Source organism: Meleagris gallopavo, chromosome 2 (genome assembly GCF_905368555.1).
Source record: "Meleagris gallopavo chromosome 2, MGAL_WU_HG_1.1, whole genome shotgun sequence".
NCBI classification, from domain to species: domain Eukaryota; kingdom Metazoa; phylum Chordata; class Aves; order Galliformes; family Phasianidae; genus Meleagris; species Meleagris gallopavo.
In genome coordinates this window covers 4,068,886-4,095,202 of record NC_139405.1, presented here as the reverse complement: position 1 = coordinate 4,095,202, position 26,317 = coordinate 4,068,886, and the positions used below count along the sequence as shown (strand labels likewise).

General features: G+C 44.7%; 1 protein-coding gene across 1 annotated transcript in view; it reads right to left on the bottom strand.

Annotated features, from left to right (window-relative positions):
* The window catches only part of SLC24A3 (solute carrier family 24 member 3), a 141,895-nt gene that overhangs the window by 19,387 nt on the left and 96,191 nt on the right, over positions 1 to 26,317 (bottom strand). The window contains exons 7-16 of the mRNA XM_085218718.1: positions 25,902 to 26,005; positions 13,703 to 13,777; positions 9,933 to 9,958; positions 9,321 to 9,374; positions 8,104 to 8,237; positions 6,134 to 6,294; positions 5,271 to 5,547; positions 3,813 to 3,979; positions 2,508 to 2,622; positions 2,030 to 2,142 (exon numbers count right to left, since the gene is read on the bottom strand). Coding sequence (XP_085074844.1) covers positions 2,030 to 2,142; positions 2,508 to 2,622; positions 3,813 to 3,979; positions 5,271 to 5,547; positions 6,134 to 6,294; positions 8,104 to 8,237; positions 9,321 to 9,374; positions 9,933 to 9,958; positions 13,703 to 13,777; positions 25,902 to 26,005 — 1,226 coding nt within the window. The remainder of the gene's footprint in view (positions 1 to 2,029; positions 2,143 to 2,507; positions 2,623 to 3,812; positions 3,980 to 5,270; positions 5,548 to 6,133; positions 6,295 to 8,103; positions 8,238 to 9,320; positions 9,375 to 9,932; positions 9,959 to 13,702; positions 13,778 to 25,901; positions 26,006 to 26,317) is intronic.

Sequence of the window (26,317 nt, the reverse complement as noted above, 5' to 3'; positions counted from 1 at the left end):
TGCCTCTCGTACATGCTCACAGCTAGAGAAGGAGCAGATGAAATGGACGGGTGGTGGAGAGGGCTGTTAGCAGATGAACTGCTGTGTTCAAAGGCTGTGTTCAGCTGCACAGCATCCAGCTAGAGGCCAGCGGTGTAGCCCAGGGGTCAATACTGCTTCACACCTTCAGTGATGGCATGGATGACGGGCCAGAGGACAACCTCAGCAAGTTTGCAGCCAATACAAAACTGGCTGGAGTGGCTGAAGCACCAGAAGGCTGGTGTCTTCACCAGGGACCCTGCAGAGGTGGGAAAATGCACTTCATCAGCATCAGCAAAGGAAAATGAGAAGTCCTGCACCTGGGAAGGAAAAACCTCATGCACCAGAACGCACCGAAGCCGACCAACTAGAAAGCAACTTGGCTAAGATCTCCTGGTCCTAATGGACACCGAGTACAAGCCCGCAATGCACCCTTGTGGCAAGCAGCACCAACAGCAGCCCGGGCTGCGTTAGAAGCGTCGCCAGCAGGTGGAGGGAGGGCATCCGTCCTCTCTTCTCAGCACTAGTGAGACACATTTGCAGAGCTAGGTCCGGTTCTTGGCTCCCCAGTGTAAGGGAGATAGCTACTCACTGGAGAAAGGGGCTGAAAGGATGACTTAAGGCACTGCAGCAGCTGAGAGACCAAGAGAACTGGGACTGTTCAGCCTGGAAAAGAGAAGGCTTGAGGGCATCTTCTCAGCATGTGTAAATACCTGATGGAAGGGCATAAAAAAGGTGCAGCCAGACTCCTCCGAGTTGTACCCATTGAAAGAGCAAGAGGCAATGCACACCATTTGAAATACAAGAAATCCCATTAACAGAACACTTCTAGCTTTTTACTGAGAGGGTGGTTAAAACTGGAACACACAGCTGAGAGAGGCAGTGGTGCCTCCTCCACCCTCAATTAAGGAATCAACTGCACATGGTCCCACGCAACCTGCTCTGGCTCACCATGCTTTGAACAGAGGTTTCAGGCCTTGATAATCTCAAGAGGTACCTGCCAAGCTCAAACATCCTGTGATTCTATAGTCCTAACTTTGCAGTCATTGAGTGATTGATAGGACAAGGGGGAATGGTTTTAAACTGAGACAGGGGAGGTTTAGGTTAGATATTAGGGGGAAGTTTTTCACCCAGAGGGTGGTGAGGCACTGGAACAGGTTGCCCAAGGAGGTTGTGGATGCCCCATCCCTGGAGGCATTCAAGGCCAGGCTGGATGTGGCTCTGGGCAGCCTGGGCTGCTGGTTGGTGACCCTGCACACAGCAGGGGGTTGAAATTAGATGAGCATTGAGGTCCTCTTCCATAGAACCCAGGCTGTTCTATGATTCTGTGATTGCAAAGAAGAATCTCTCCTGTTCTGCTGAGTGTGGTCCAGCTAAAAGCAAATGCTACATCCCTCTGGGACTTCATGGTATCTCTTGTTCTATCTCTGAAGGGAGCTTCCAGCAACTCTGTGCATGGTGTGCATCTGTCATCCTTTGGGAATTAGCTACAGGTTCCATTAGTGTTGGCTAGGTTTTCTCGAAAAGTAGAGCTGTACAGTGTTTCCAGATGGTAATCATGCCCTGAAATACCCCAGTTATTTAACAGCTTCCTTCACTTTTCAGTGTGTTAAGTTTAAAACCAGTACAATTTTTCTTACTAAAAGCCCTACATTCTGCCCATGCATTTACCCTGTTTGTCTTATTAAGCCAGGGTCATTCTCCTTATTTGGAATATATTCAAGGGCACAAAAATGCTGCATACACGAGTGAATTAGCTTATTTCAGCACAAGTTCCTGCCTTTAAGGAGGAAGTGGAAGTACTTGTCCTCCAAAGGATGGGGAATGTACATTGGCAGTAATTGCTGCTATCTCCAGCACAAAACATAGCAAAACTATCTGTTCCTTCAAAGCCCACCCACATAATTTGGGATTGTTTTGATAGCTCTAATTAGTCTCTATAAAAGCCTCTGCTTAAAAAAAGAGATATGCACAAATAAACAAAATGATTGCAAACCAATGTGAGACTTACGTATGATCCGTAATTCACTGCTAGGGTCTGCAAAGCCCACGGGAGGCCTAGGCCAATTAAAATATCAAAAACGTTGCTTCCGATGGAGTTGGACACGGCCATATCCCCCATACCTGCAGGAATGGAAACCACGTACACTCAGGCATGTCTCAGAAAAACACACATGGCATATTCTGCATAAACCCACAACACTGGATTTAAATTTGGCAAACAAACAAATAAACCAACAAAAATCAAACAGTGAATTTCTGGGAAGCTTCAAGTTGCCAACCACGGCATAGCTTGCTGCACACCATCATTAAGAAACTTTCAGCTGCTTTGCAATAGCAGCAAAATTCTTTTCCTTTGTGCTTGCCATCAACTTCAGCCTCAGAAAAAGGGCTCTGAATGTTTTCACATTGAGGACACACTTCTTAAAGAGGACAGTGATGCACAGAAGCAACTCAACAGCAGCCTGACACCTCAGTGATGAACCCACCTTGCCTTGCTACGATAAGGCTTGCCATGCAGTCTGGCACGCTGGTTCCTGCAGCCAAGAAAGTGATGCCCATTATCACGTCTGGAATTCCCAGCGTGTAGCCAATGATTGTCACCTAAGGAATGAAACAGAACTGTCAGGTGGTTTATAAAGAATAAAATCAGAGAGCAGCTTTGGTCCAGTTCTGCAAGATGCTGTGAGACAGCGTTTATTGCTCAGTGCAAACTGACACTTTCTTTAAAGAGCAGCAGTGAAAGGCTTTTTTCACTTTTTTTTTTTTGTATGTTCACCACCTGGCAGAGGAAAGCACTGACCTGCTACACACTTCTCTTTGATTAGCTGCTTTCTACCTTTCATCCACTATTCTCTTGACTCTAATCTGGAGGAGAGGCTATATAGTGCCTCACTGCCCTCTCTTAACAGATTTGCCCAAAGCTCACAGATGTTATTACATGCAAACAACAGCTAAGGTGACACCAAAACATCCCCAAAGTTCATTACATTAATGTTACATAAATGTTATATGTAGGAACATATATATCTATGTCACTGCAAACAGCTCCTTTTGGCAGAGAGGAGATACCTATAAGCTCCTTTGTTCCTTTGCTACAGAGTCTATGATCGATTACTGCTCTCTGATCTGATCCACATATTAATAATTTGGATGCCACTGTTTAACAAGGCCAAATTTCCTATTAGCCATGTTAAATGCATAGAAGAAAGCAAAACTTGATCAGGGATAATTACTGTTATTCTGAACTTTCAGCAGCATATCCCATGAAGTGTGAACCACATGCTAGAAGCAGTGACCCTGTGGGTTCTACTATTCCAGCTATAGAAAACTGGCACAGTTTTTTTTTTTTTTTCCCTTGAGAAAGACCTAATCCTCACATAGGAAAAGCAAAGAAAGCAAGTACATTTCTATTTCCCGTTCAGGGTAGCAAGGATTATGAAGACAGAACAAAATAATCCCAAACAAAAATCCTGCCACTTGTTCAATTAGTTCTACTACAGGAACGAACTGTGAAAGAACAGGACACTTTTTGTTGCCTCCCCAATCCCAGAGGAAAACTGTGGCCAGAGCTTTAGAGAGGTCCCTCCATGCTGCTTTGGTCCCGTGCTGACACAGACCATGATTTGTGCACCAGTGCAGAGCCCAAGCCAGGCCTCCCTTTCTTCCCTGATGCCAGTGCCCCATATTTCTGCTTAAGGGTAGACTACAGAGTACAGCCCAATTATTCAAAGCTGACAAAAATCACTTATGTTGCCTTTCTTAGGCTGTTTTCTGCTTTAGTTGGTACATACCATCCACACCATCATGTAGGAGAAAGCTGCAATCCAGAGGGTAGAAGAAGCAAAGGTAACCATGAACCATTTCTCCAAGTGGGGTTTGTTACAGTTGGGCACTGTGAAATACAGCACAAAGCTCAATGGCCATGTGAAGAGCCACTTCAAGATTTCCATTTTGCCAGCTGTAAAACAGAAGATGGGAAACAATCATGATTCTAGTTAATATGTAGGTCGCTCTGAAAGTAATGCCTCCTACAGAAGTGACAACAGATACAAAGAGGACAATAACATTGTTTGATGGAGTAAATTCTCAGCTACAAAACACTGTTTTTCAACAGCCACCACCCATTCACAATGCATTTTTGCCAGGGGTGAACAAGAGCCTGCATTCTATGCTCAGAAAAATCTGCACAAGTGGAGGTGACCCATTGTTGCTGTTGTCACTGCTGAAACACACCACCCACTGCCTCTCTGTGCTACATCCACTGGTTGGTGTCATAACCATTCAGCAAGCATCAATAAGTGTCACAGCTGTGTTTTTTTTCCTATCACATGGGTGGTCAGACTCTGGAACAATGACCCAGAAAGACTGTGAGATTCCCATCCTTGGAACTAACTAACACTCAAGATTGGATGCAGCCTTTGGCAACCTGCTCTAGAAAGACCTCCTCTGAGCAGAAGTTTGAACCAGACAACTCCAGAGGTCACATCAACCTTTCCCATAGTATAAATCAAGTGTCAGTGTCCATAGAACATCTAAATTATTATCTTTAAGGCTCAGCTTTTTCCCCTGCTTGAACTACAGCTATGTATTGAGGTCTGAATAGGAGTTCCCAAAAACGTGTATCACTTGGAAATGGCAGAAACAGTCCCTACAGTATTCTGTCTTGTTTCCAGCACCCGAGATCTCAACAGCTCTGGTATGTCTCAAACGTAGGGCAGTCAATGGAACGAGATTGGTCTGCCCAGAGAGGGACCCAGGTTTCACAGAAAGAACTCCCCAGCAGAGGTTGCTGCCTTTCCCACAGACTGCAGTGGCAGGGCCAACACATGAGCTGCAGTTGAGCTGCACCAACCAGCCCAACACGTTGAGAGACACCTCGTGCTTTCCAATTAGCTGTTACCTGTGACCGGGAACTGAACTGTGAGGTACAGGTACAGACCCCAACGTATGTGTAGATATAAAGGAAAAAATATTTTACAGTGAGGGTGATGAGGCACTGGAACAGGTGACGTAGTGTTGTGGTTGATGGCCTGTCCCTCAAGGGGAAGTCTCAAGACTTTCAAGGCAAGGCTGAATAAGGCCCTGGGCAACCTGAACTAGCTGTGGTGTCCCTCCTAATTGTAGGGGAGTTGGACTAGATGGCCCTCAGACGTCCCTTCCAGCACTAAGGATTCTATGATTCTGTGCTTTCTGGCATACTCAAACTCAGTTTTGCTTTCTGGAACAACACAAACCCACAAGTTTCTTACTGGGTAGGTCAAAAGGTGTGTATGGCCCTTCATGGTCATCATCGTCATCATCTTCTTCCTCTTCCTCATCATTTTCATTGTTCTCATTATCCTCATTCTCATTCTCTGTCTCATTGCCAGCCTCAGCCACGTCCTCGTCTCGCCGTGTGCCGTTCACACCCCGCTCAGACGAGTTGCTTGGACCTGTTCCATTCTCCACAACGTGCTTGATAGGTATTTTGATTGCTACTTCTGATTCACCATTGGTGTAAGTCCTGCTGTTGATCAGTCTTTGTCTCTGTTAATACAGACACAAATTCTTGCTCAAAGACAGATTTTTTAAAATTTAATACTTGCTTTTTATTTTTTCTTAAAGAGAAGGGGAGGAACAGAGAAAAAGAGATGTGCAGAGTTCTTTAAACACTTGGTTTTAAAAGTAAAAAGGGATGGATTTTGGTCATGGATAATGCAATAGTTGCTTGCAGGAACTAGACAAACATCACACAGATATAGCTTTTATGAGATAAGGACCAGTAACGGTTGAACTGACTGCAGGAACAAGACAAGGGTCAGAAAGTGTAGTACCATCTTATAAAATAAAGATGTTAACATCAGATCCAGATTGATGCTGGAGGCATCTGCTGTGAGCAACAGCTACAGGGAGCATAACCACATAATGACTTGGAACTTTCTCTACTAAAATCTCCATGGGTACAGATAGCAAGGGATGATTTAGTACAGATGTCGTTAGAAGAATGGAACTGGGAAAAATGCACACAAGGATCCAGGAAAATCATAGAGGTCAATTTTGACCTGAATGCTGCCACAGGCAAGAGCAAATTCAGAATGAGAAAGAAAGAGAGGAAAAAAGAGAACAGACATACCTCATTGATTAGCATGCGGCTGGCCATGGAGAGACGTGTTTTGGGAGGAAAGTGGCTGGTTATCATGATCCGGAGCCCAGCCTCAGAAAATGAAAGCTGGTGTGGGTAGGCAGACAGCAGCTCATCCACCATGATCACTGAGGCTTTGCGGTGGAAATTCCCTGCAACCAAGAAACAAAGAGAAGCTGAAGACTTTGCCTTCTACCAGCCTCTCTTTCCATCTTATATGGCTCTCAGCAGAACATATCTACAGGTTCTAGAGGTCCTTTGTAAAAATCACTCCTTCAGCCACTCCACAGCCTCCTCTGTATTTAATTCCTGTCTTTACACAGCAGGTTTTATAAATAAACGACCAATACGGTATCTCCATTCATTCCCACTGATAGCAATGAAATCTGTTCTGCACAGTTTATTGTAGGCCTCTGTTAAACGGATCACTGCTTCAACAATGGTTACTACTGAGGTGAAGAAGTTGCTGCAATAAGGAAGTATTAATTCCACTATTATAATTTGCACTTGTGTGAGGATATTGGCCTCATCCACCATCACCTCTGTGGGATGGGCCAAAAGTCCTTGGATTGAGAAAGCAGAAGCAGGATTGGGACACAGCAGCAGGGAAACCCAAGATCTTTCCCCAGCACAACTGCGCTCAGCACTGGCATTGTCATCATTCCTAGTCCTACAGCAGAGCACCTACTCAGGCACTTTCTTTTTTCTGAGGATGCTTCTATGGTTTGGGATAGATGTGTGGATCACAAAAATCAAGAAGGCCAGATAGCTTTCCCTGGTGACTTTTTCACATTAGCATGTGCTGTGTACCACCGAAACCCTTCTGCTTTCTTCTTTGTGGTCCTCAGTTCAGAAAAGTGGAAGCTTGGAAAGCAAATGTAATTACTGGATGCCCTCAGCACTCTGACCAGTTGAAATCAGGGCTGTTTTTGACCAGTGCTGCTGCTGGTGGTGCACCCAGCAGCACCACTCACCCATCTGAGCCTGCAGAGGCCAAGTAAACATAGGAACAATCTGCAAGAAGATGAAGCAATCCTTTGGGCTTCCTTCCTCAGCCAGTTTAAGAAACCACAAGGGTTCAAGACCAAAATGTATCAGTCTGAGCAGTGTCATGCAAAGAGGCATTCTGGTGCAATTTAAACCAAATCCTACAATCAGAAATGCCTCATTTGTGTGCAGTCCTGGGGACACTGGGTAAACCTGACTTTATGCTTTTGTTTTCCCAGCCTAGTTGCACTGGTGCAGTGTGGTTATCTTGCCAGCACAGTTCCACTGTTGAGATTCCAAAGCTACAGAGAGCTGTTCCAGTAACAGCAGCTTCCCCAAACCACAGCACACCACGCTCAGAAAAGCTTTCCCTCTGCTCAGCAACAGGGCAGTAATGTGATAGCAGGCATCTGGTAGACTCAAAGGGTCTGATGTCAGCAAGAAAAAACATCCACATTTCATGTTCAGTTGCTTACTATATATATACTAAATCTTTCAATCACTTTTGTAGGAAAACAGCTGGTTTCGTTTGTCCTTTATGGAGTCAAGCAGAAGAAAAAGGGCAGCTTGTCTGCACACAGAGGCCAGGGCTGCTTTAAATAAAACACAACTCCTTCTCCAGTTTAAAGCAGTGGTTTGGGGAGTCTCTTATTGCTGAGGATAGGTGCATAATAATTCAACATTTACTACACGTGCTCGTTGCCTGCTGCAAAGACAAAGCAAGATCTGTTACGCTCTGTGTATGCAGTTTAATTTGTGCTCACCACTGCGCACACACACACAGCTCAGTGCAGCTGAGCTATGGAAGCAACAATTTTTTTAAGCTAAGGAAATGTAAGTGGGGCTTAAGGAGCACCTCCCTGCCTATGTCAGCGCTGAGCAGACGTGCCCAGCCCACGGTGCAGAGTGGGCAGACAAACTTGTAAACATTCAGAACGATGCAAGCAAGCAGGGTGACTTACTGGAACAGTTACCTTTCTTTAGTAACACCACTGTGGCATCGCAGTTGCTGTTATCATCCATTTCCGTGTTATTTGCCAATCCATTCACCATGTTTGCAGCGTTTTTTGTCTTCCTTTCCAAGCAGTGTTGTATGGTAGAGTTGTACCTGCAGAAATAAAAGGAATTCTAGGTGTACCTTTGCTGCTTCTACATGGATTTCTTGATAGAACCTTTCCTGCATTCAGCTCCTGGCTTTAAGGACATCGAGGGATAGATAGCATGCTCAGCTCCCACCAAACTGCACACAGTGCAATGCCTCTGTTCCCAGAAGGCTTGGAAACATGTGAGAAACCAATCATGAACAGAGCACAGTTTGTTTATCTACATGTAAGTAATATTCCCATAGCAAATAATGCTTACTCATCATTGTGCAAATTTATTTATTATCTGCAGTCACTCCTGAGTATGAGTGCAATTTTGCCTGTGAAAGCCAACCAGAGAAACGTGAGACCATGTGCTAAGTTCTGGCCTCGACTTTGAAAAGAATTACATATAAAATAAATATATTTGCTTCTTATCTTATTTTGAGTAACCAGGAACTGACACAGACATGAGCTCAGGATCTCACCACGAGACTCAAAGGGAAGGACGGACCATTGTGAGCACGTGGCTGAGGCCCCTATAACCACACCAACAGCCAGGAGGTCAGAAACATCTGTTCAAACTACAGCATCCCTTTAAGAAAACAAATCCACTCTGGATTGAAACAGCACAGCTACCTGTTTTGTTGGCCAGAGTTGCAAGTGTGAACCTGCCCTCCATATTAAAGTTTCTAATTACTAGAAGTAAGAGGAATTCTGACTTGTATTCCCAAGCCTGTTTTGCTGCTCTCACTGAGAATTGCTCTCCTAATATTTACTCTGTTCATCATTTCAAAACAAACTTCTACTCTTACTTGTTGAGAAAAGACCACTGGTGTGCTTGGTGGCTGGTAGGTTTTGTTTAATGTTCCAGCTTAAATCCGGGTTTCTTTTCCACTGGCTTTTAGAAACAGGGCAGGAGGAGGGGAATCAAACAGCAGAACAGACCAGCTCCTCCAGCATCATCTGGTATGAAGGAAGCTATGCAGCTCAGATGCTCATGAAATCAGTGCTGATTGTGCTGCAGTTCTACTATGGGTCTCAGAGCAAGGAATAACGAAACACAATGGGGTTTTGTGCCCACAAAAAGGTAGAGAGGTATCTCTTACTTCATGATAACGATGTAGATGGCATACATCAGCACCAAGACCAACGACTCCCACCTGCAAACAGAAGGAACACAAAGCGCATCAGAGCAGGACCTGGTGCTGAGCTCCTGCTGCCTGCTATGTACTAAAATTCATGGGTTATGTTCTCATTTGGGATTTTGGCACCTTGCACTAACCATGCCAAACCTCACTCCTGGCAGCTCAACGCTCAGCTTCCTCATCGATGGGTTTGAGTGGGGCACGGTCAAATATAATTGGGTCTCAAGTCAATTTCAGTTAAAAACAAAACAAAATGAAAACGAGCCATTGCAAAACCCAGCGTTTCAGAAATCCTCTGAAATTAAACATAAATCCCCCATTAAGAAAGAGTTTAAAAAAACACACAACCCAAGCAACCTGACTCCCCCTAGTGCTTGTGATCCAAATAATGCTGGCTGAGGGAAAACAAAGCTACCACTGTCACTCTCCAAGCTCTACGACGTGCTGAAAACACAACGATCTCAGCAAAACTTTTGATTCTGAAACCCTTTCTCTTCCCATGAACCCTGTGTACGGCAGCTTTTGTGGTGTGAACAGGAAAAATGAACAAGAAATACAGCCAGATTCACTTACCAGGAAACCTTTTCGTCGTAAATAAACTGTGGAGGAAAGATTAAAAAAGAAGCATGTTAAACAAGGAATGCATGAGAGCATGCACCAAGGCTGCCAACAGCCAACCCCCCCCAGCAGGTGACAGAGGGGACAGAGCAACCTAGGGCAATGGCATTAGGCTCTCTTCTGTTTCCCTAGGAACTTTTCAGCTCTCACATTTCTCCCACTTAGAAAAGCAGAGCAGCATTCCTCCCTAAAGCCCACAGGGTCCTGTGGAACAGGCGCTGAGCTGAAGAGGTGACAGGGCAAACAGGTGAGCTGGAGGAGCTGCACCAGCTGGTCTCAGCAGAGATACTGCCATCCCTCTGTGCTGCCCTTCAGCAGCAGCTGGGCTGTAGGTATGCAGATTTACAGCCACTTCCACACCTGGTGTCAATGACAGGTGCTCCAACAACACTGAAAACCAGCCCCAGGGCACGACTTCTTTAAGAGCTAAGCTTGAAACTCTTAACAAGCACTGTTAGAACCCTGTCAGTACATCTGAAGGTTTCCCCGTGATGCTGTGCTCCTTGGGAAGGAGTGATGTCTTTCTCCTGCACGTGTAAGACGCCGTGTGTTGGGGAACACCAACGCTGTGCCATGGAAGTGAAGGGGTTCACACCCATCTATCTATCCAGCCCTGGCTTTTGGGGTTTGAAGAGGCAGCTGTTAGGAGGTCACCAGCAGATGGCCGTCATGTTCCACCGCTGAATTCACCAGCACCAGCAGATGCTGGAAGCAGGGGGGACTGCTGTGATGGCCTTGCTGGCAGCATCCCTTACTCTGCTTCTCTTTCCACCTCCAGTGGGCCTCTGTGTGAGCTCTGCTCTAGCTGCCAGTCCCAGAGCTGGGGATGCTGAGCCTGGCTCGTGCTTCAGCCACGGTGGGAAGGGCAGGGCTGGAAAGGATGCTCACGAGCGGTCCAGGGGCCTCACAGCCCTAGGCTGCATCCAGTGGACCAGGTGCCAGCTGGCGAGGCTCTTGCTGGTCACTTGGTCCTTCCCAGCACCTTTACCTGCTTTCAGCTCAGTGCTGTACGAAGGAGTGGAAGTGCTGTGTATGCCACTAGGAAAACACACCCAGAGAAGTGGTGGAGAAAACCAAGGGAAAGGAAATGGGCTTTAGAAATTACAACAAAACGCTTCCCTGAAGCTAAAGAGCCTGTAAATAGCAACTTGTGTTTGATAGAGCAGCAAACAATAGCTGTATTTGTTACTGGAAGAGCACATGACAGCAAGACATTATGCATGCTATAAGTCACAGACCCAGTCATGATGATCTAATCTGACAACAGCTATTTTAGGTTGCACTGTGTTGGTGTGGCAGGGCACGAAAGCTTGTGCATTGACCTTTGTGATTAAAAATAGCACCCATCCCACTTCTTTCACTAATGACAATGACCGCGTCCCTTCGAGTTAGGAAACACTGGGATCTTTTTTCTTTCAAGAGAAATAAGGAGTAACAGTTCTTGCCAAGCTTTAAAAGAAGACCAGCTTTGTAATATAATTTTAAGGTGAAAAACATAATCATATAGCTAAATCAACACGAGGTAAGAGTGATAAAGAAAGTTGGCCCACTTCTAACTGCTGTGATGTGGAGTTCACTCACTCTTATCAGCTGGCACGGAGCACCAAAGAGGTGAGTTTGTTGCTTTGCTATTTCTTACTGCAGCACTGCGAATCCTTTGCTGGTTGAAATGAAGGAGATAAACTCACATGGATTTACCCGGCAGAATTTTAAGCTGTTGCATTTCAGTGTTGGCAGGAATGTATTTCTCTCTTCTCAGGTATATTTATGATTAGCAAAGGCACCTGTGGAGTGTAGCTCATATGAGAGCACCACAAGCTGCTCTTCAAAATAACATAAGCTCAATCTTCTACAAAGCAATATTATCCTTCAAGAAAGATGATTATATTCTGGCTGCAGCAGAGTCTCAATGCCCCAGCACGGCAAATTATCCCTATATAGCGAAGTGCTTAAATGCTTTCTAAAATGTAAGACCCATACAAGTCAAACAAATGAGAAAACAGAGTGCAAGTTGTGCTGTGCTCTGCACAGAGCCAGCAGCATGCCTGCCAGTGGAGAGATGGGGGCTGGAGAGGCAGAATGCAAATATCAACGTGCTGACATCTCCTTTTGATTCTACCTTAGAAGGAGATAAAGGATTCGAGCCACTGTAAAGCCTGGGGTCCTTAGCTAAATGATGGAGAGAGAATTCTTAAAGTGAAGCAGTGTTTGGACTCTGAAAGGAGAATCCTCATTTGCCATTGTCTGAGGAGCAATAGGACAGAGTTGCTAAATCACTCGGGAGCTAAATCACTTAAAATGTTCTCTCTTCTTCTAATTTATCTCCGTTTTTCTCTAACAGGTGTTTAAAAGGCCTGTGCAGTGATTGCTGTGGAGTAATGCTGAAGAAATGGGGGCCACATCTCCCAAGCCACAATTGGCCATAAGTGCTTTGACATCCACAGTTCACAGTTCTGACAATGCCTCCAAGCCCTACTCTGGCTGCACGAAAGACCTTGAACCTCTTCAGGTCTAAAAAAGTTACAGTTCTCTGATATTATGGGGTACAGTTCCAAAAGAAAAGGATTTCTGCAGTTTTGTAATGCCTGTATGAAACACCCAATCCAAACACGTGGCCAAACAGCAGGCAACTGCCCACATCTGTGCTTTCCTTGGTGTAAACTAAGGGAATCATATCATAGAATCATAGAATGGCCTGGGTTCTATGGAAGAGGACCTCAATGCTCATCTAGTTCCAATCCCCTGCTGTGTGCAGGGTCACCAACCAGCAGACCAGGCTGCCCAGAGCCACATCCAGCCTGGCCTTGAATGCCTGCAGGGATGGGGCATCCACAGCCTCCTTGGGCAACCTGTTCCAGTGCCTCACCACCCTCTGTGAAAAAATTCCTCCTAATATCTGACCTAAACCTCTCCTGTCTCAGTTTAAGACCATTCCCTCTTGTCCTATCACTATCTACCCAACACCTGCTAGATGTCTTTACGCTCATGCAGTGTTATCTATTACAATTAGTGGATGTGGTGGAGTTCATTACTCAGAAAGAGTTTTTGCTATGATGCTACTTGTCAAGCAAAAAGAAAAGTTTTTAGTTTTGCAGCTCATTACTAATAGTTAAGCAGCTTTAATTCTAGCAGCAGCATTGATGCATGCATTAGATAGAAGACCTTGCTGAACAAAAGCACAAAGAGCTTAAGGCAAACCCTCTGTGCGAGGTTAGAGACACAGGCCTTTGTGCACAATATGCACATGCATACGGACATTTGATGAGCAAAGGCAAAACAAAGCACACCATGTCTAAGGAAAGCTGCATAAACTTCAGAAATGCAAGTGTTCATCTTCTGACTCCATGTTCCTTTCTTCTTGTTTACACATGGGAATTAGCCTCACAAAATCTCTTCCTTTCTTGGGGAATGTACAGTCCTAGACTATATGCCCAAGCAAAAAAAAAATATATATATATATACATGAAAAAACTAGTAACTGTTACCAGGAAAGACAATTTTTGCATACCCTGACCTTGATATTTCTTCATCTCTTACCCTTTGGCCATGCTTTTCTACAGAACCACGGAGACCACACATTCATTTTTCCGTAGACAGAAAAACCATATGGCTCCTGGAGTGAGAACCTTAGCTACAAAACTTTGGTTTCTTAGTGAGATCCCTCTACAGCAGACATGTGGGCTCCCACAGAAGAATAATATGTACAACAGCCTTTGGAAACTTACCACAATGAGTGCAACAACAGACAGTGTATAGTAGATTGAATCTCTCAAGAGACTCCATGATGACAGTGCAACAACCTGGGAAAAGAGGCAAAGAGAGGACGTCAGGCAGGCCCAGATGTAAGCCACAGAAAGGCAGATGATGGGGGCTAATTTACACCATTTTGAATTGACCTCTGAATTTATCAGTGTTTTTCCTGACCACATCCTCCAGTCACGCTCGTGCATGGAAATTAACCAAACAAACAGCAAGTTCATTCTCCTTTCTGTCTTATTTCAGAGTGTATCAATATATAGTTTCCCAGGTTTCTCTGCTTATTACAATACTGTAACTATCCTGACAGCTTGCAAAACAAACACCATAAAAAGATATTGACCGTCACGCTTTAAAATCTCTATGGCCTCTTAACACTAATGTGGATGCAATTTATGTCCAGTGTAAAGTCTTTATGGAAACACTGACATGTAAGAAAAAGATATCCCCAAAACAATAAAAAAACAAAACAAAACCCTTTGAAGTCCTTGAGTCAGATTAGATTTACACCAGCCGACAACATGTATCTATGTGTGTAAGGATAGATGAATGGAGATGCTTTATGATGGAAATTTCCAAATGTAGAAACTGGAGTTAGGTTCATAATTGCGTTCAGAGACCTTTAATTAAATCTTATGGATAGTGAACTCCTTCCTTTTGATTGAGCACTGCACTGAGCACTGCTAGATAGTTTATAAAATAACTTGAGATTATTCCAGTCACCTTTTACAGCACTATTTAAGGTCCTATGATCCTTTCTGAGCACAGATGATGCCTTCTTCCTAGGGAAATTTCCTCCAACACCTGAGTGAACACATTAACAGCCAGGCCTTCAAATACAGCTATCCAGCAGGGATCTAGTGCACAAAGGTCATAGACCAGGACAGCACGGAATCACAGACTCCTGCCCTGATTTCAGGTTGAAGCGAAGGCAATATGCTCTTGCCTGGGACTCCTACAAACTGCTCACGTGCCACAGACATCCTAGTAGCTATCCCTCATGTGTAAATATGGGCAATAAAAGCCCAGGTCTCCCGAGAGGGTCGAGTCATTGAAGTGAAGTCTTCGAGCCATTTGATCATCGGGAAGAAGAATTTGACAGAGGGAAGCCTTGCACATGAAGTAACCATGTACCGAGGCTAAAAGGAGCTAATTAGCACTGAGGGAAACGGCAGCACTTTCAGCTCACTGTCTGGAATTTTGTAGTCTCGTAACTGTCAAGACCTTGAAGGCACAAGTCGTGCTATTCAGTCTTGCAGCAGCCAAAGGCTGCATGTAAATCTTAATGCACTGCGACCCTCCTAAATCACCATTAAGCAGATCACAACTAAGGCAGAAAGGAAATCAGGGAAGCAATCAGCTTGGGTAAAAACATAATGAAATTTAAGAGTTGGAATCAGCAACAGTAGAAGCCAGAGGAAAGGGGAGCCAAGCACCAAGAGAAAGCTGTAGAAAAACACTGATCGTTTCCTCCATTCAAAGGAAGCACACGAAATCCAGCCCCTAGACACGAGCCCAGGAGCCCTCACTTAACTACAGCACTGGGGACTAAATCTGGCCTCTCCAGAGCAGAAAGGAAGAGCTCTTCCATGTGAGATGCAGTGTGAGCAACTCCCCATGACCAGACAAGGGAAAGGCCCTATAGCACACACTCACCTGCACACTGCACTGGTGTTCCTATAGGTAAAACATGTCCCAGATTTAGAAACTGGGTTTCTCGCTATTAACTCTCACCCTGCAAACCGCTATGTGTAACATTTACTGCACAGAACATTAATTTCCCTTTTTGAAGAAAGAGCAGGGTGCCCAGAGCCTCAGTGGCAACGTATACCAAGCTGGGGCTTCACCATTCACCCTGTATAAAATTGACCCTTCTTCTCTGCTCTTCCAAATTATTTCTCTCCTCCTAACTGTGCAGATGCCCCTCTGCCAGCATCTTCCATCCAGAAGAGACACGGCGACAGAGGCCATCGAGTTGGCTGTTTAAAGGCTATGTGCCTCTTCTCCCCATTGCCCACAGCAGACAAGGAGTGCTGCCTTTCCTTTGCTGTAAGCAGTGTGCTGTCTTTCTTTGCACTGTGGCTTATTGCAAACATCCGCAGATCATGCAGGCCTTTTTTTTTTTTAATATTTTAAATTAGATGTTTCAAATCAGACTTTTCATTTCAAGTAAGCTGGTGAAGATGAATCTCAATCCCAATCGCAGTCACACGGGTACCAGTGGGAGCATTACAAAAGTCAGTTCTGAGGGTTTCATAAAAACCCGCTAACCTGATGGCAATGCAGGAGAGTGTATACTCTTTTCATACAGAGGACCAGCCTGTTTTCCAGCTTTGTGGAGGAGATGCAGAGCTCACGTACAAACTGCTGATAGCACTCCCATGGGTAGGTGTGCTTGCTTTCTCTTTTCCTCCCAGAGGAGGGACTCGCAGCACTGCTGTGCCCTTCCTCCTCCATGCAGTACCACAAAATACATTGCTTTTGCCTGTTTCCCTCCTGCCCTTCACACTGAAATTGCTCCAAAAGTCAGGGCTTCCCAATCAGTTCAAAGCAGGACAATGTGGGCAAGGTACCTGCCAGAATAAACAGCCTTACCTGGCAATGCAGGTAAGAACAGGCTAAGAAAGCAGGCAGCAAACACCAGCCCAGTACTTGACAAGCCATTCAAAGGAGCTGCAGAATCTGTGGGAAGCAACCAACCAAGTTGCTCCACGGCACGGTTAAACTTCCTGTTTACGCAGAAGGGTAACACCACAAAAGCAGTTACAAACCCACATCATTTCATCATGCAAAAGCCTTTGCACTGCCTCCCATCCTGAAATCTGCCTTTGTGCTACTGTGAACAAACTCAGAAATTACTGTCAGCACTTCCCATGTCTCTTTTCCCCGTATCTACAATCAGCACAACCAACTCTTGGTTTGTTAGCCACAGGAACTCAACAGCAGTAGCCTAGGCATGATATTCAGCTGGAACAAAACATTTGTTGCAGTAACATAATTCCTGTGGGTCTTTCTGGAAGAGAATTACCTTCAGTCCCCTGTGAAATCCCCATCTCATAAGGGGCTTCTTCGTCAGTAATTGCACAAGCAATAATAGTGTCATTAGCACTTGCTCTACGAGAATATAAATGGAAGATGTTTATTAGAAATAAATATCATTATTAGATCTGAATGGCCTTATGGAAATCCAATCCATCATGCTGAAATCGCAGCTGCAAAAATTAAAATAATCTCCACCACTCAACCCCCGCTTTCTCTACCAGGTACTTGTGAGAGAAAGAAATGATGTGGTAAGACACAGCAAACCTGCCCACAAGGACGTATCCTTGTATGCCACACTGTTATGCTATGGATTGGACTTGCTACATTTGCAAAATTCTAGTTATGTGCCATCCTATGTCATCTGTGTCAGTTCTGGGTGGAAATAAGAAAATCTGCTCCATCATGTTCAGGAAAAATGTAGTAGGTTCAATTGCATCTTACAGATAAATACAGACTAAGGTTCATTCAAATCTCACAAAAGTCACAGCAATTAAGGAGATATTCTTACAATTCCTACAAACAGGCACTTAAAAATTATGGAGCTTTTCTGGAAACTGGACAAACTTCTGGGGCAGTTTCTTGAACCTTTGCTTTGTTATGTACATCAGCAGCAATGACACAAAGCTGCTGTGTGCCATTGAGGTGGTTTCTCTCCCACAGGCAGCTCGACTGATAGAGCTGAGCATCACTGCCTATCTCTGGTGAATCTGTCAAAGTCCTCAACCTCTGGGACAGCCTTGTGAGGCTTCATCTCCCAGGTACATTTCCCTTGACAAAGCACGGCTTTCCACTTTGCCATTTATTACTTTAGGATGTCCCTGCTTGGCTCCAGTAATTGCAGAGATCCCGCCACCTGCCTGTTCACCACCACTGCTCACAGTATCAATGAAGCATCCTATATTAATGTGAGACAGTGGCACTGCCTCATCTGTACTCCTCTTTATATTATGCTATGCAACTGTAACTTCCAGCAAGGAGTCACTCGAGAGCCTCCATGCATTTCTTGGGAGGCACATCCCTACGTGTTAAGACTGAAGAGGAGGGACAGTCTGGAAAGGAAGGTGTTTGCTTGGGACTGAACAATTCCTTGTCTTGCCCCAAGCCCTATGGTCTAAGCTCAGGTGAACTGAGCAAGCAATATCCCTTCTTTGTATAGGGCATAAAGGAACATTTTTACCCAGCAGCAGCAGCACCAGAGAACAAACATGCATGGGACTGAACGAGACTGCAGGCCTCAATTTCAACAGCATCATTCCCACAGCAAAACGTGAGTTGAGCCTGAGCCAAAGGGCACTGAGCTCTATTGAAAACCCTATGGATTAGGTATAGGTTTATGGTACAGGGCACTGAGCCCTTTGAAAACTCTATTCCCTGGACTTGGGGTTGGTGCTCTGCAGGCAGGTCCTCCTGCATGAAGACAGCCCTCAGCAATGGGAATGCTACGGATTACGTCTGTGGCTCCAAGGCTGCAGACTGTGTGCACTTCGAAAGGTCACAACCAAAAATAAGATGAGAAATAGCAACTCTGTGTTTAACATTCTGCACACACTTGCTCTCAATCTTGATCTTAAACGTATCAGTCTTAGAGCAATCGCAATGAAGATACAAGGCAGGAAGGAATTTCGTAAGATAATTACTACCATCTTCCAGCAGAGCTTGTAACTGCCTAACCATCAGGACCTGCAAGTTAATTTTCACATAACTTGCCTTATTTTGGGAATTATGTCCCACTTGCAATGAGCAATCAGTCGATCAGAAGCTTATAATCATTAGCTGCAAAACAAACAGCAAACATCAAGTTCCCTCCAGCCAGACACAAACAGTCAGTGAGTCAGGCACACTTATTCCCTCTTTCCGGAAGGAAAAAGAAACATGGGTGAGAGCAGGGCCTGAACATCTTCAGATGCTTTGCAGGGAGCTGGGGCCAGAGCTGCAGAGGCACGAGGCACCGCAGCAAAGGGAAGGCGTTCTGTGCTGGACTGCCCCATTTGGCAGGTGAAGGGAAGGTGAGCAGGCAGAGATGCTCCTTTCTATACTCTACCATGATATCTCCCAATGTCCCAGGGCAGCCTGAGTATCCATCTGAACCCCCTGACCATAACCTCTACCAAATACCTCCTGACAAGGAACCCAAGTCCCACAGTGTAGCATTTGGGCTTGCTTGGGGTTTTGACCAATACTAAACTCTCCCAGCTGAACTTCAGCAAAACAAAATACAAGCAACTGCCAGGCCAACAAAAAACCCAACCAGACCTTAAAAATGCATGTTTCTAAGCCAGTAATTGCTGGTCTGCTCTGATCTACCAGACTCACTGCAAGGAAAGCTCCTTCCAATCACCAGGTCCCTAATTTTACTGCTGGTTAGCTGTTCTCTGCAGAGTTCAACCATCACCACAGCTCCTGATTCACACACTGTGGACCAACTCAATCTACTCTCATTATTTCATCAAGAATATTTGCTTTCTTAAACAGCTCTTGATATTTTCATTACCGTGGCAGCAATCTGTCTCTGTGATACTCTCAGAATGGAAACAGTGGACAAGCTCCAAATCTCTGGACAAAACCAAAAATATTTCCTGGCCCTATTGGTATTTGTAATCATCCCTGAGCAGCATGGTTTTTTAGCTGGATTTCTACAGAGTCAAGGCTGCCAGCTCTGTGGCTCCTTCAGTTCAGATTCAGGAGACAGGCCCCCCAACATCTAGGTTCGTGTGCCTCTCCCCACAGAAATGATGCAAGCAGCTTCAAGGCACATTGCTAAACCAGCACCCAGTGCAAGAACACTGATTCCTTGCTTTGGGAAACAGAATTACAGAATCATTAAGGTTGGAAAGACCTCTAAGATCACCAAGCCTAACCCCAACATACCTCCACCGTGCCCACTGCCCATGTCCCTCAGTGCCACATCCCCACGGCTCTGGGACACCTCCAGGTGACCCCACCACTCCCTGGGCAGCTGTGGCAATGCAGAATCACTTCTGGAGAAGGAATTGTTCCTAACAGCCAACCCAAATCTCTCCTGGCACAACGTGCGGCCATCCCCTCTCGTCCTATCACTAGTTACCCAGGGGAAGAGGCCAATACCCACTTAAAATAGTTACTTTTGGAATGACCAAGTCCTTTCAGTGTCATCAGACCTTTTCAAAAGGACACCAAAAAGAGTCATTCACCAAACTCAAGATGAAGCACAGCTTGAAGTCCATACTGCATTGTGGAAGACAAGACATGACCCACTCAGAGAATAGGACAAGGGGCCTTCCTCAGTGTTTTCTGGGTAGCAAACAAAGTATTTGCTTGGACAGCAGACAGAAATTTATTTTAAAATCACAAGTCCCCAGTCCCCAAGAAAACTGTTTGCATTCAAGGGGGAGCTGAAATGGCATCTAATCTGCTTGATCTCTGAGAGTTGGTCTGCTATCCACCAGTGCCAAACATCCCAGCAGGAAAACCCCAGGGAAAAGGAGCACTGTGCTGCATTTCCAGTGGGTGAGCATCCTCCTTGATTGCTCCTTCAGGGAGAAACACTGATTATGTACAGATAAGGATGCAAGAGGCAGATGAATCTGTTCAGCTGCCCATTAGCTTCTGCTGCTGGCCCAGCTGCTTGACTCTGAGCTAGGGCTTTACCAGGACATTCAGAAAGGCTTCAGCCTCTGAACTGCCCGAATGCAGCCTATGATGTTCATCAACGGCCTGAGTTTCTGCAGGGCAAAGGGAATGGCACTGCCTGCTCCCTCTCCCTGCTCTCCTCATGCTCGGGGTGTCACAGACACGTGACCATGCTCACAGCTGTGCTCCTGTTAGGAATGCACACCTCGTCTGTCTTATTGCTGGGTTTCTTCTTTGTTTTCCATTGTGCAACAGGTGTACGTCAGTGAAAAAGCAGGCCCACCAAAAACCACTGCCTGCACAGAATACTGTCATGTCCTACACTACAAAAGCAACACAGAGAGCCAACACTGTTGGCACGAAGCTCTTGTTAAACTACTGCTTCACAAGTTAAAATGTTTTCTGCCACAGACCAAAGAAGAATTAAAAAAAAAAAAAACCAACACCAAAAACCATTCAGGTTCCCCCCTACCAAAACTCCGCTGCAATCCACAAGTAAAAATAACCTCATGAATGCAATCTTCAAACTGAAGGTCAGTAATGACTCCAGTCCAAATTACTTGTTGTCTGCGAAATTAAAGCTTAAAAGATTAAGATGCATGCAAGCCAACTGTACGACACAACTAGGTTAGGAATAGATTACAAATGTCCCAAACTTTTCAATAAACAGTGTTCTACCTGGTTATTAAAACTCTGTTCATAGTTTCCTCTACTCCGCTCTTCACTGTAACATTTCCCTCCTAGGTGTATTTTCACACCCTGCACAAAGCTGAGGGCACACCAGCCGATGATTCCTGCATGCCTGCCTCCCCACCCTACTACCCACCATGGATTACCATGAAGCATCACTCAATCTCTGTTTGAAGGGCTGCATTTGGTAGCACTGCATCTCTCGTAGCATTCTTTTACTTTCCTGTAACCTTTCTCTGACAATGAAAAGCAGATAAAACACAGCAGCTAAGTCGTGTTTGAGACACATGACTTAGTTGTACAGACAATAGAAGAGTATGCATTAGTGTCACAGATAAATGAAGAAACAACTGCAGAGACATCCATCCCACAGTCAGCATTTGGGGAAACAAGGACTGTTCTGTAAGTACTTCCATACACTAAAACCTTCTACAGCTCAAAATTTACAGCTATTGTGATTAGGCAGATCTTCCTCTGTGTGCACATGTAAGATAGAATCAGAACATTACATTAGGATCCAAAAGAAAAGCTTCCAAGTCTCACTGTCACAGTCAAATAGGCTGCACTCAGCCATCCGCATGGGTAAACTTCACCTTGTTGGGATAAATTTGGTCAGAGACTTCAAAATTAATCACAGGTTGAGTTTCTCAGCTTCCAGAGGCTCAGGTGAAGATACTGTCGAAGAGATTGAATTTATGAGTATGCCTGCTAGTTCAGAAAACCCAGCCTTTGCCTGCCATTTAGTTTGGCCATCCAAAACCAGAGGCAGCTTCAATCAATTGTCACTTTTTGAAAATGAATCCTTATGTGCCAACCTCACGTGATTTCATCGCTCATGTCAGTGAGAACAGAAAAACCCCTCCAGTCCAGAGTTCTCACTGGTCATCTGCAAAGTCTCATCAACACTAAATGGAAGAGAAAAGCAACTCACTTTCAGGTTACAGAAGCACACCGTCCTATTCTCAGTAGCAAGCAATGACACAAATCCTTTTGATATAATTTAGAGCCACCTTAGTTTTGAAATGAGTAAGTCATGAGCCCATTCTTATGGTGTCTCTGACTTCTACTGGATTTGAAACTTTTTCACGTTTTCTGTACCACTTAAAAACAAACAAGGGAGACCAGGAGAGTTGTAATACTCAACACTAACAGCATTATCTTCACAGTTGCTTGCAGCAATTTTGCTTGCATATATTAATACATTCTTAGAGTTTGCAACAGAACATTTCAGCTCTGGGCTGGCACAAGACAGGCACGTGGTTAATCTCCCCGGTCTGTTGACACTATTCAAACCAATCTAATTTCCAGCCCAGCTCTGCCCATTCTGTCTGTGTCACAAAGAAAATAGGAGCACAATAGCGCAATAAAGCTGATTTTTGTCTACATCAACTGCTTTTTAGCATAAGAGCAGCTCTTCAGGAGACTTACAATGCTCCCACAGCTATTTGGAAGCCCTAAAACGAGGCATAGCAGCAGACGGTATAAACAAGTTGAGTGGTTTTCAGACACCCATCCTGCAAGCAGCTCAGCATGTGGAAATGAGTTTGGCTGCAACTGCTTGCAGGACTGGGGCTCTAGCTACCAAGTTGATAGATTCCTTAAAATTTCCAAATTAAAAGCATAAAGAAACAAAGTGGAAGCTTTTCTAATTGCTGCTTTGCTCAATGGCTTCTGGCAGCCTGCTCCCATGCTATTCCAGAGCAACTCCTGAGGATGCAGCGGTTCTCCCCGCTCTCCTCTTTTCCCTTTGTGCTGCATCAGCTCCCAGCAACAGCACCCTCTCACATGAGTTCTGGCCGTGATCTCCACTGGCCTTAGCATCCCCCTCCAGAGTGGGATGCCTACCTGAAAGACAGAGGAGAAAAGCAACACAGGAGTGTGCTGGATGCAGCACAGCCTGGGGCACACTGGGGCCTGGAGCTAGGGCAGCGTGGGCACTGGGCAGGAGGAGGCCTTCCCTTCTAGACCCACCGTGCTGGATGAGGGAGCCTTGCTGTCAGCCTTTAAGGAACTTCAGAGAGACATGTCCTGGAAGGAGAGCACTTTGCTAGGTGTTCCAAGCTTCTTGGGGCATCTGCTTCTCTACTCGGAGATGAAAGATGTTCACGTGACAAAAATGTAAACTAAAGGAGTAATGGGAGCAGCACTTGGAGCCGGAAGGAGATGTGCCTGTAGGTCTTTTCCAACCTTGGTGCTTCTGTGTGCTCCGAACAAAGAAGGTGCCATAGGATGCTGTGTGTCAGGAACAAAAACAGGCCCGTGCCAGCTCTAATTGGCACCTAAAATGACAAGCTCGTCCTTTTGTCTTTAGTCTCTCTGAACTTTGTTTTCCTATCTTTAAAACACTCCTTCATCTCACAGAGATTTGGGGAAAATTAATTAATCGTTCACCAACTGCTCAGATACAACAGCAATGACATCGGCAGAAGTTCAAGAGGAAATTAATAATTCTGCCTCTGGAACAGGGTTTGAATAGAGCCTGGTAAATAAGGCAGAAGGGCACACACTGAACAATGAACAGAAAACAAAATAATGAATAGCTGCTCATTAAGTGAGTAAAGTCCATTCTGAGCTCCGAAGGAGGCAGGGACCCAATGGAGAAACCAGCATGTGCTCATGTAATTAAAGACCATAATCATGCATGCACGGCGGGGGGGCAAATGAAGGTTGTGCAAAGAACCTTAAAGCTGTTATTTTATAACTTTTCAGTGTTTGACTTTCAACCTTAATAATGCTCTTATAATGCATTTTTTCGGTGCGTAGTGTCATATAGAGAGAGGTGTGGGCATTGTGCTTTCCTCTCCAGTTCCAGCAGTGGGAAGTCTATGCTGATTTGTTCTGGGAAGTGTGCAGTTACTAGGCATTAAAGGCTTAGAAAAATAACCAGAGTTGGTGTTCAAAAAAATGTATACCTATTTCTTGAGAGTGTGGGTTTTTGTGTTTAAAGATGGTTCTCTGGCCCACGGGCACTACAGCAATCCCAAGCACCCACTCCTCTGCAATTCCTCATGCAAACTGGCACCAGGATCATCTCGAAACTGTCCCCCCATCTGGTGAGATTCTACATGTAAGAACACTAGTGGAACCAGGGAAGACAAAATCAGGACAAACCAGGCCTGATCACAGTTGTCTGCTTGACAAAAAGACTCACAGACTGTGCTTAGGATGACCTAGGGCAGCCAGTCCTTTCCTGTTCTTCCGAAAGCTGTCATGCCTGGAAAGCTGAAGGCATTTACCAGAACATTTTGGCTGTGTTGCATCCTCCAGAAACAAACACCTCCCACCCACAAATGAAGATGACTGACACTCTTTGTCCACCCCCAAACTCCATCAAGCCTTCTCCACTGAAAGCTGTCATTTGTAGCTAGTTTATTAGCAGGCTTCAGGCTTGCAGTCAGTGATGTGGAGAGTGAAAATCAGAAGAATTAGCTTCTCTGTCATCGTGCTAAACAGTTAATCTCCTTCATTTGTTTGAAAAAAGCAACCCGAGGAGACAGTCCTACTGATTACAGGAGAAGATCTCTGGGAAACGCAGATCTGTGCCCTGGGAAAGCTTTGGTAATTAAAAACTAGCCTGAATCAATTAGCTTTTCATAGTAAGAATTGCAGGAGAACCACTAACATATTGAACAAGAGCTTGTAGCTTTCAGCTGCATGTTCCCATGCAAATCAGAGTTAGGTGTCAGAAAAGTCACTCTAGATTCTTCCCCAAACCTCCCCAAAATGAAAATGCTCATCTTCATCCTGAAAAAGTTCATGGTTAAAACAAATAAAATTGGATTATTAATGTTCTCAGGAAAGCCTAACCTCTCTGCTTGCTTTCTCACATTGACCAAGTTACAAAGGCCACTTCTTTCAAACTGTTCTTCCAGAGCTACCCTCTTGTTCTGCATTGATCCTGTTACCCTGCTTCATCTCTTTGCAAACAAGTCTGTATGGTAAGATTTCAAAGAACATCTGACAAGATCATAAAAATACTGGGTATGTTGACAAGCACTAAGGTGAATGCAGATTCAGATATTTAATTATGCAGAGTCAATCATGTCAGCAATTCAGACAGCAGCTCAGATCTCACAACTTAATTACTTTAATTTCAGATGAATAGTTTGTGTTGTCGTTTTTAGTTTGACATACTGGAAAACAGTCAGACATTATACTAGGAATGGACAGCCCTACTGTTAGTGAGGTAAAAGTCGTTGTATCCTTGGGAATATTCAAAATCTAACTGGAGAAGACCCATGGTCCAACCTTGAAGTCAGCTCTGCTTTCATCTGGGGGTGGTGGAAGGCTCTTGGTTGCACTCCTCCAGAGGCCCCTTCCCACATTCTGAGAATCCAAGGATATAAATAATGAGATAATCTACAAGCCAAATCCTTCTCATTTAATTCCAAAGTCATGTCAGTCGCCAGCAATGCCCCTTGAACAAAGGCAGCATCTTTCCTAATGCTCCAGAAGTGCCATCATTATTTCGGAGGATTCTTTCACGGCTCACCAACTGGCATTCTTACCAACCAGATGCACACACGCTTCCACGCTCTTTTCCATGCACCAGAACATCACAGCACACCCTTCAATAGCTATCTAGAGGATGTGTTCAGTAACCAACTTTTATTCCTTTGACCACATACAAATCTCAGGAAGCTTAAAACACCCAAGCTCTTCTGCTTTTCATTTCAAAACATATAAGAGAAATAGAACAGGACCCTGTTAAAAAGGACAAAAAACAGGGAAGTTTGTGGCAGGGTTGCGACCTGGCAACTGGATTTCACAATAAAGCCAAGGCATGTGATGAAGCAATTATTGTTAGGAATCATTAAATGCTCTTACCTGTCCTGCAAACAGCCCACACACACCAATAATACAGAGAATGTTAAATACAGCAGAGCCTACGATGGTTCCAACGCCTACGTCTCCTTTTGTGATAAAAACACCTGAAAAACAAGTTCAAGGCAAGCTGTGTAAATTGGAAAGTACAGACTTTTTCCTCTAAAATTGCTCCATTAATGAATCTAAAGGCATACACCAGCTCGGCTGCTTTTACTCATATTTAATAGGGCAACTTGCAGAGAAAGGTACTAAGGTGATTAAAGGCAACAAAACTTTCTGTGGGGATTCAGAAGGATTGTCTAATGAAAACCAAGTATCTTGAACATTTCTAAATCACCAACCTCCTAGTCTAGCCACAGACATTATAAAGGACAGTAAGCTCCTTGAGAGCATCTTGTAGGACACAAATCTGCAGG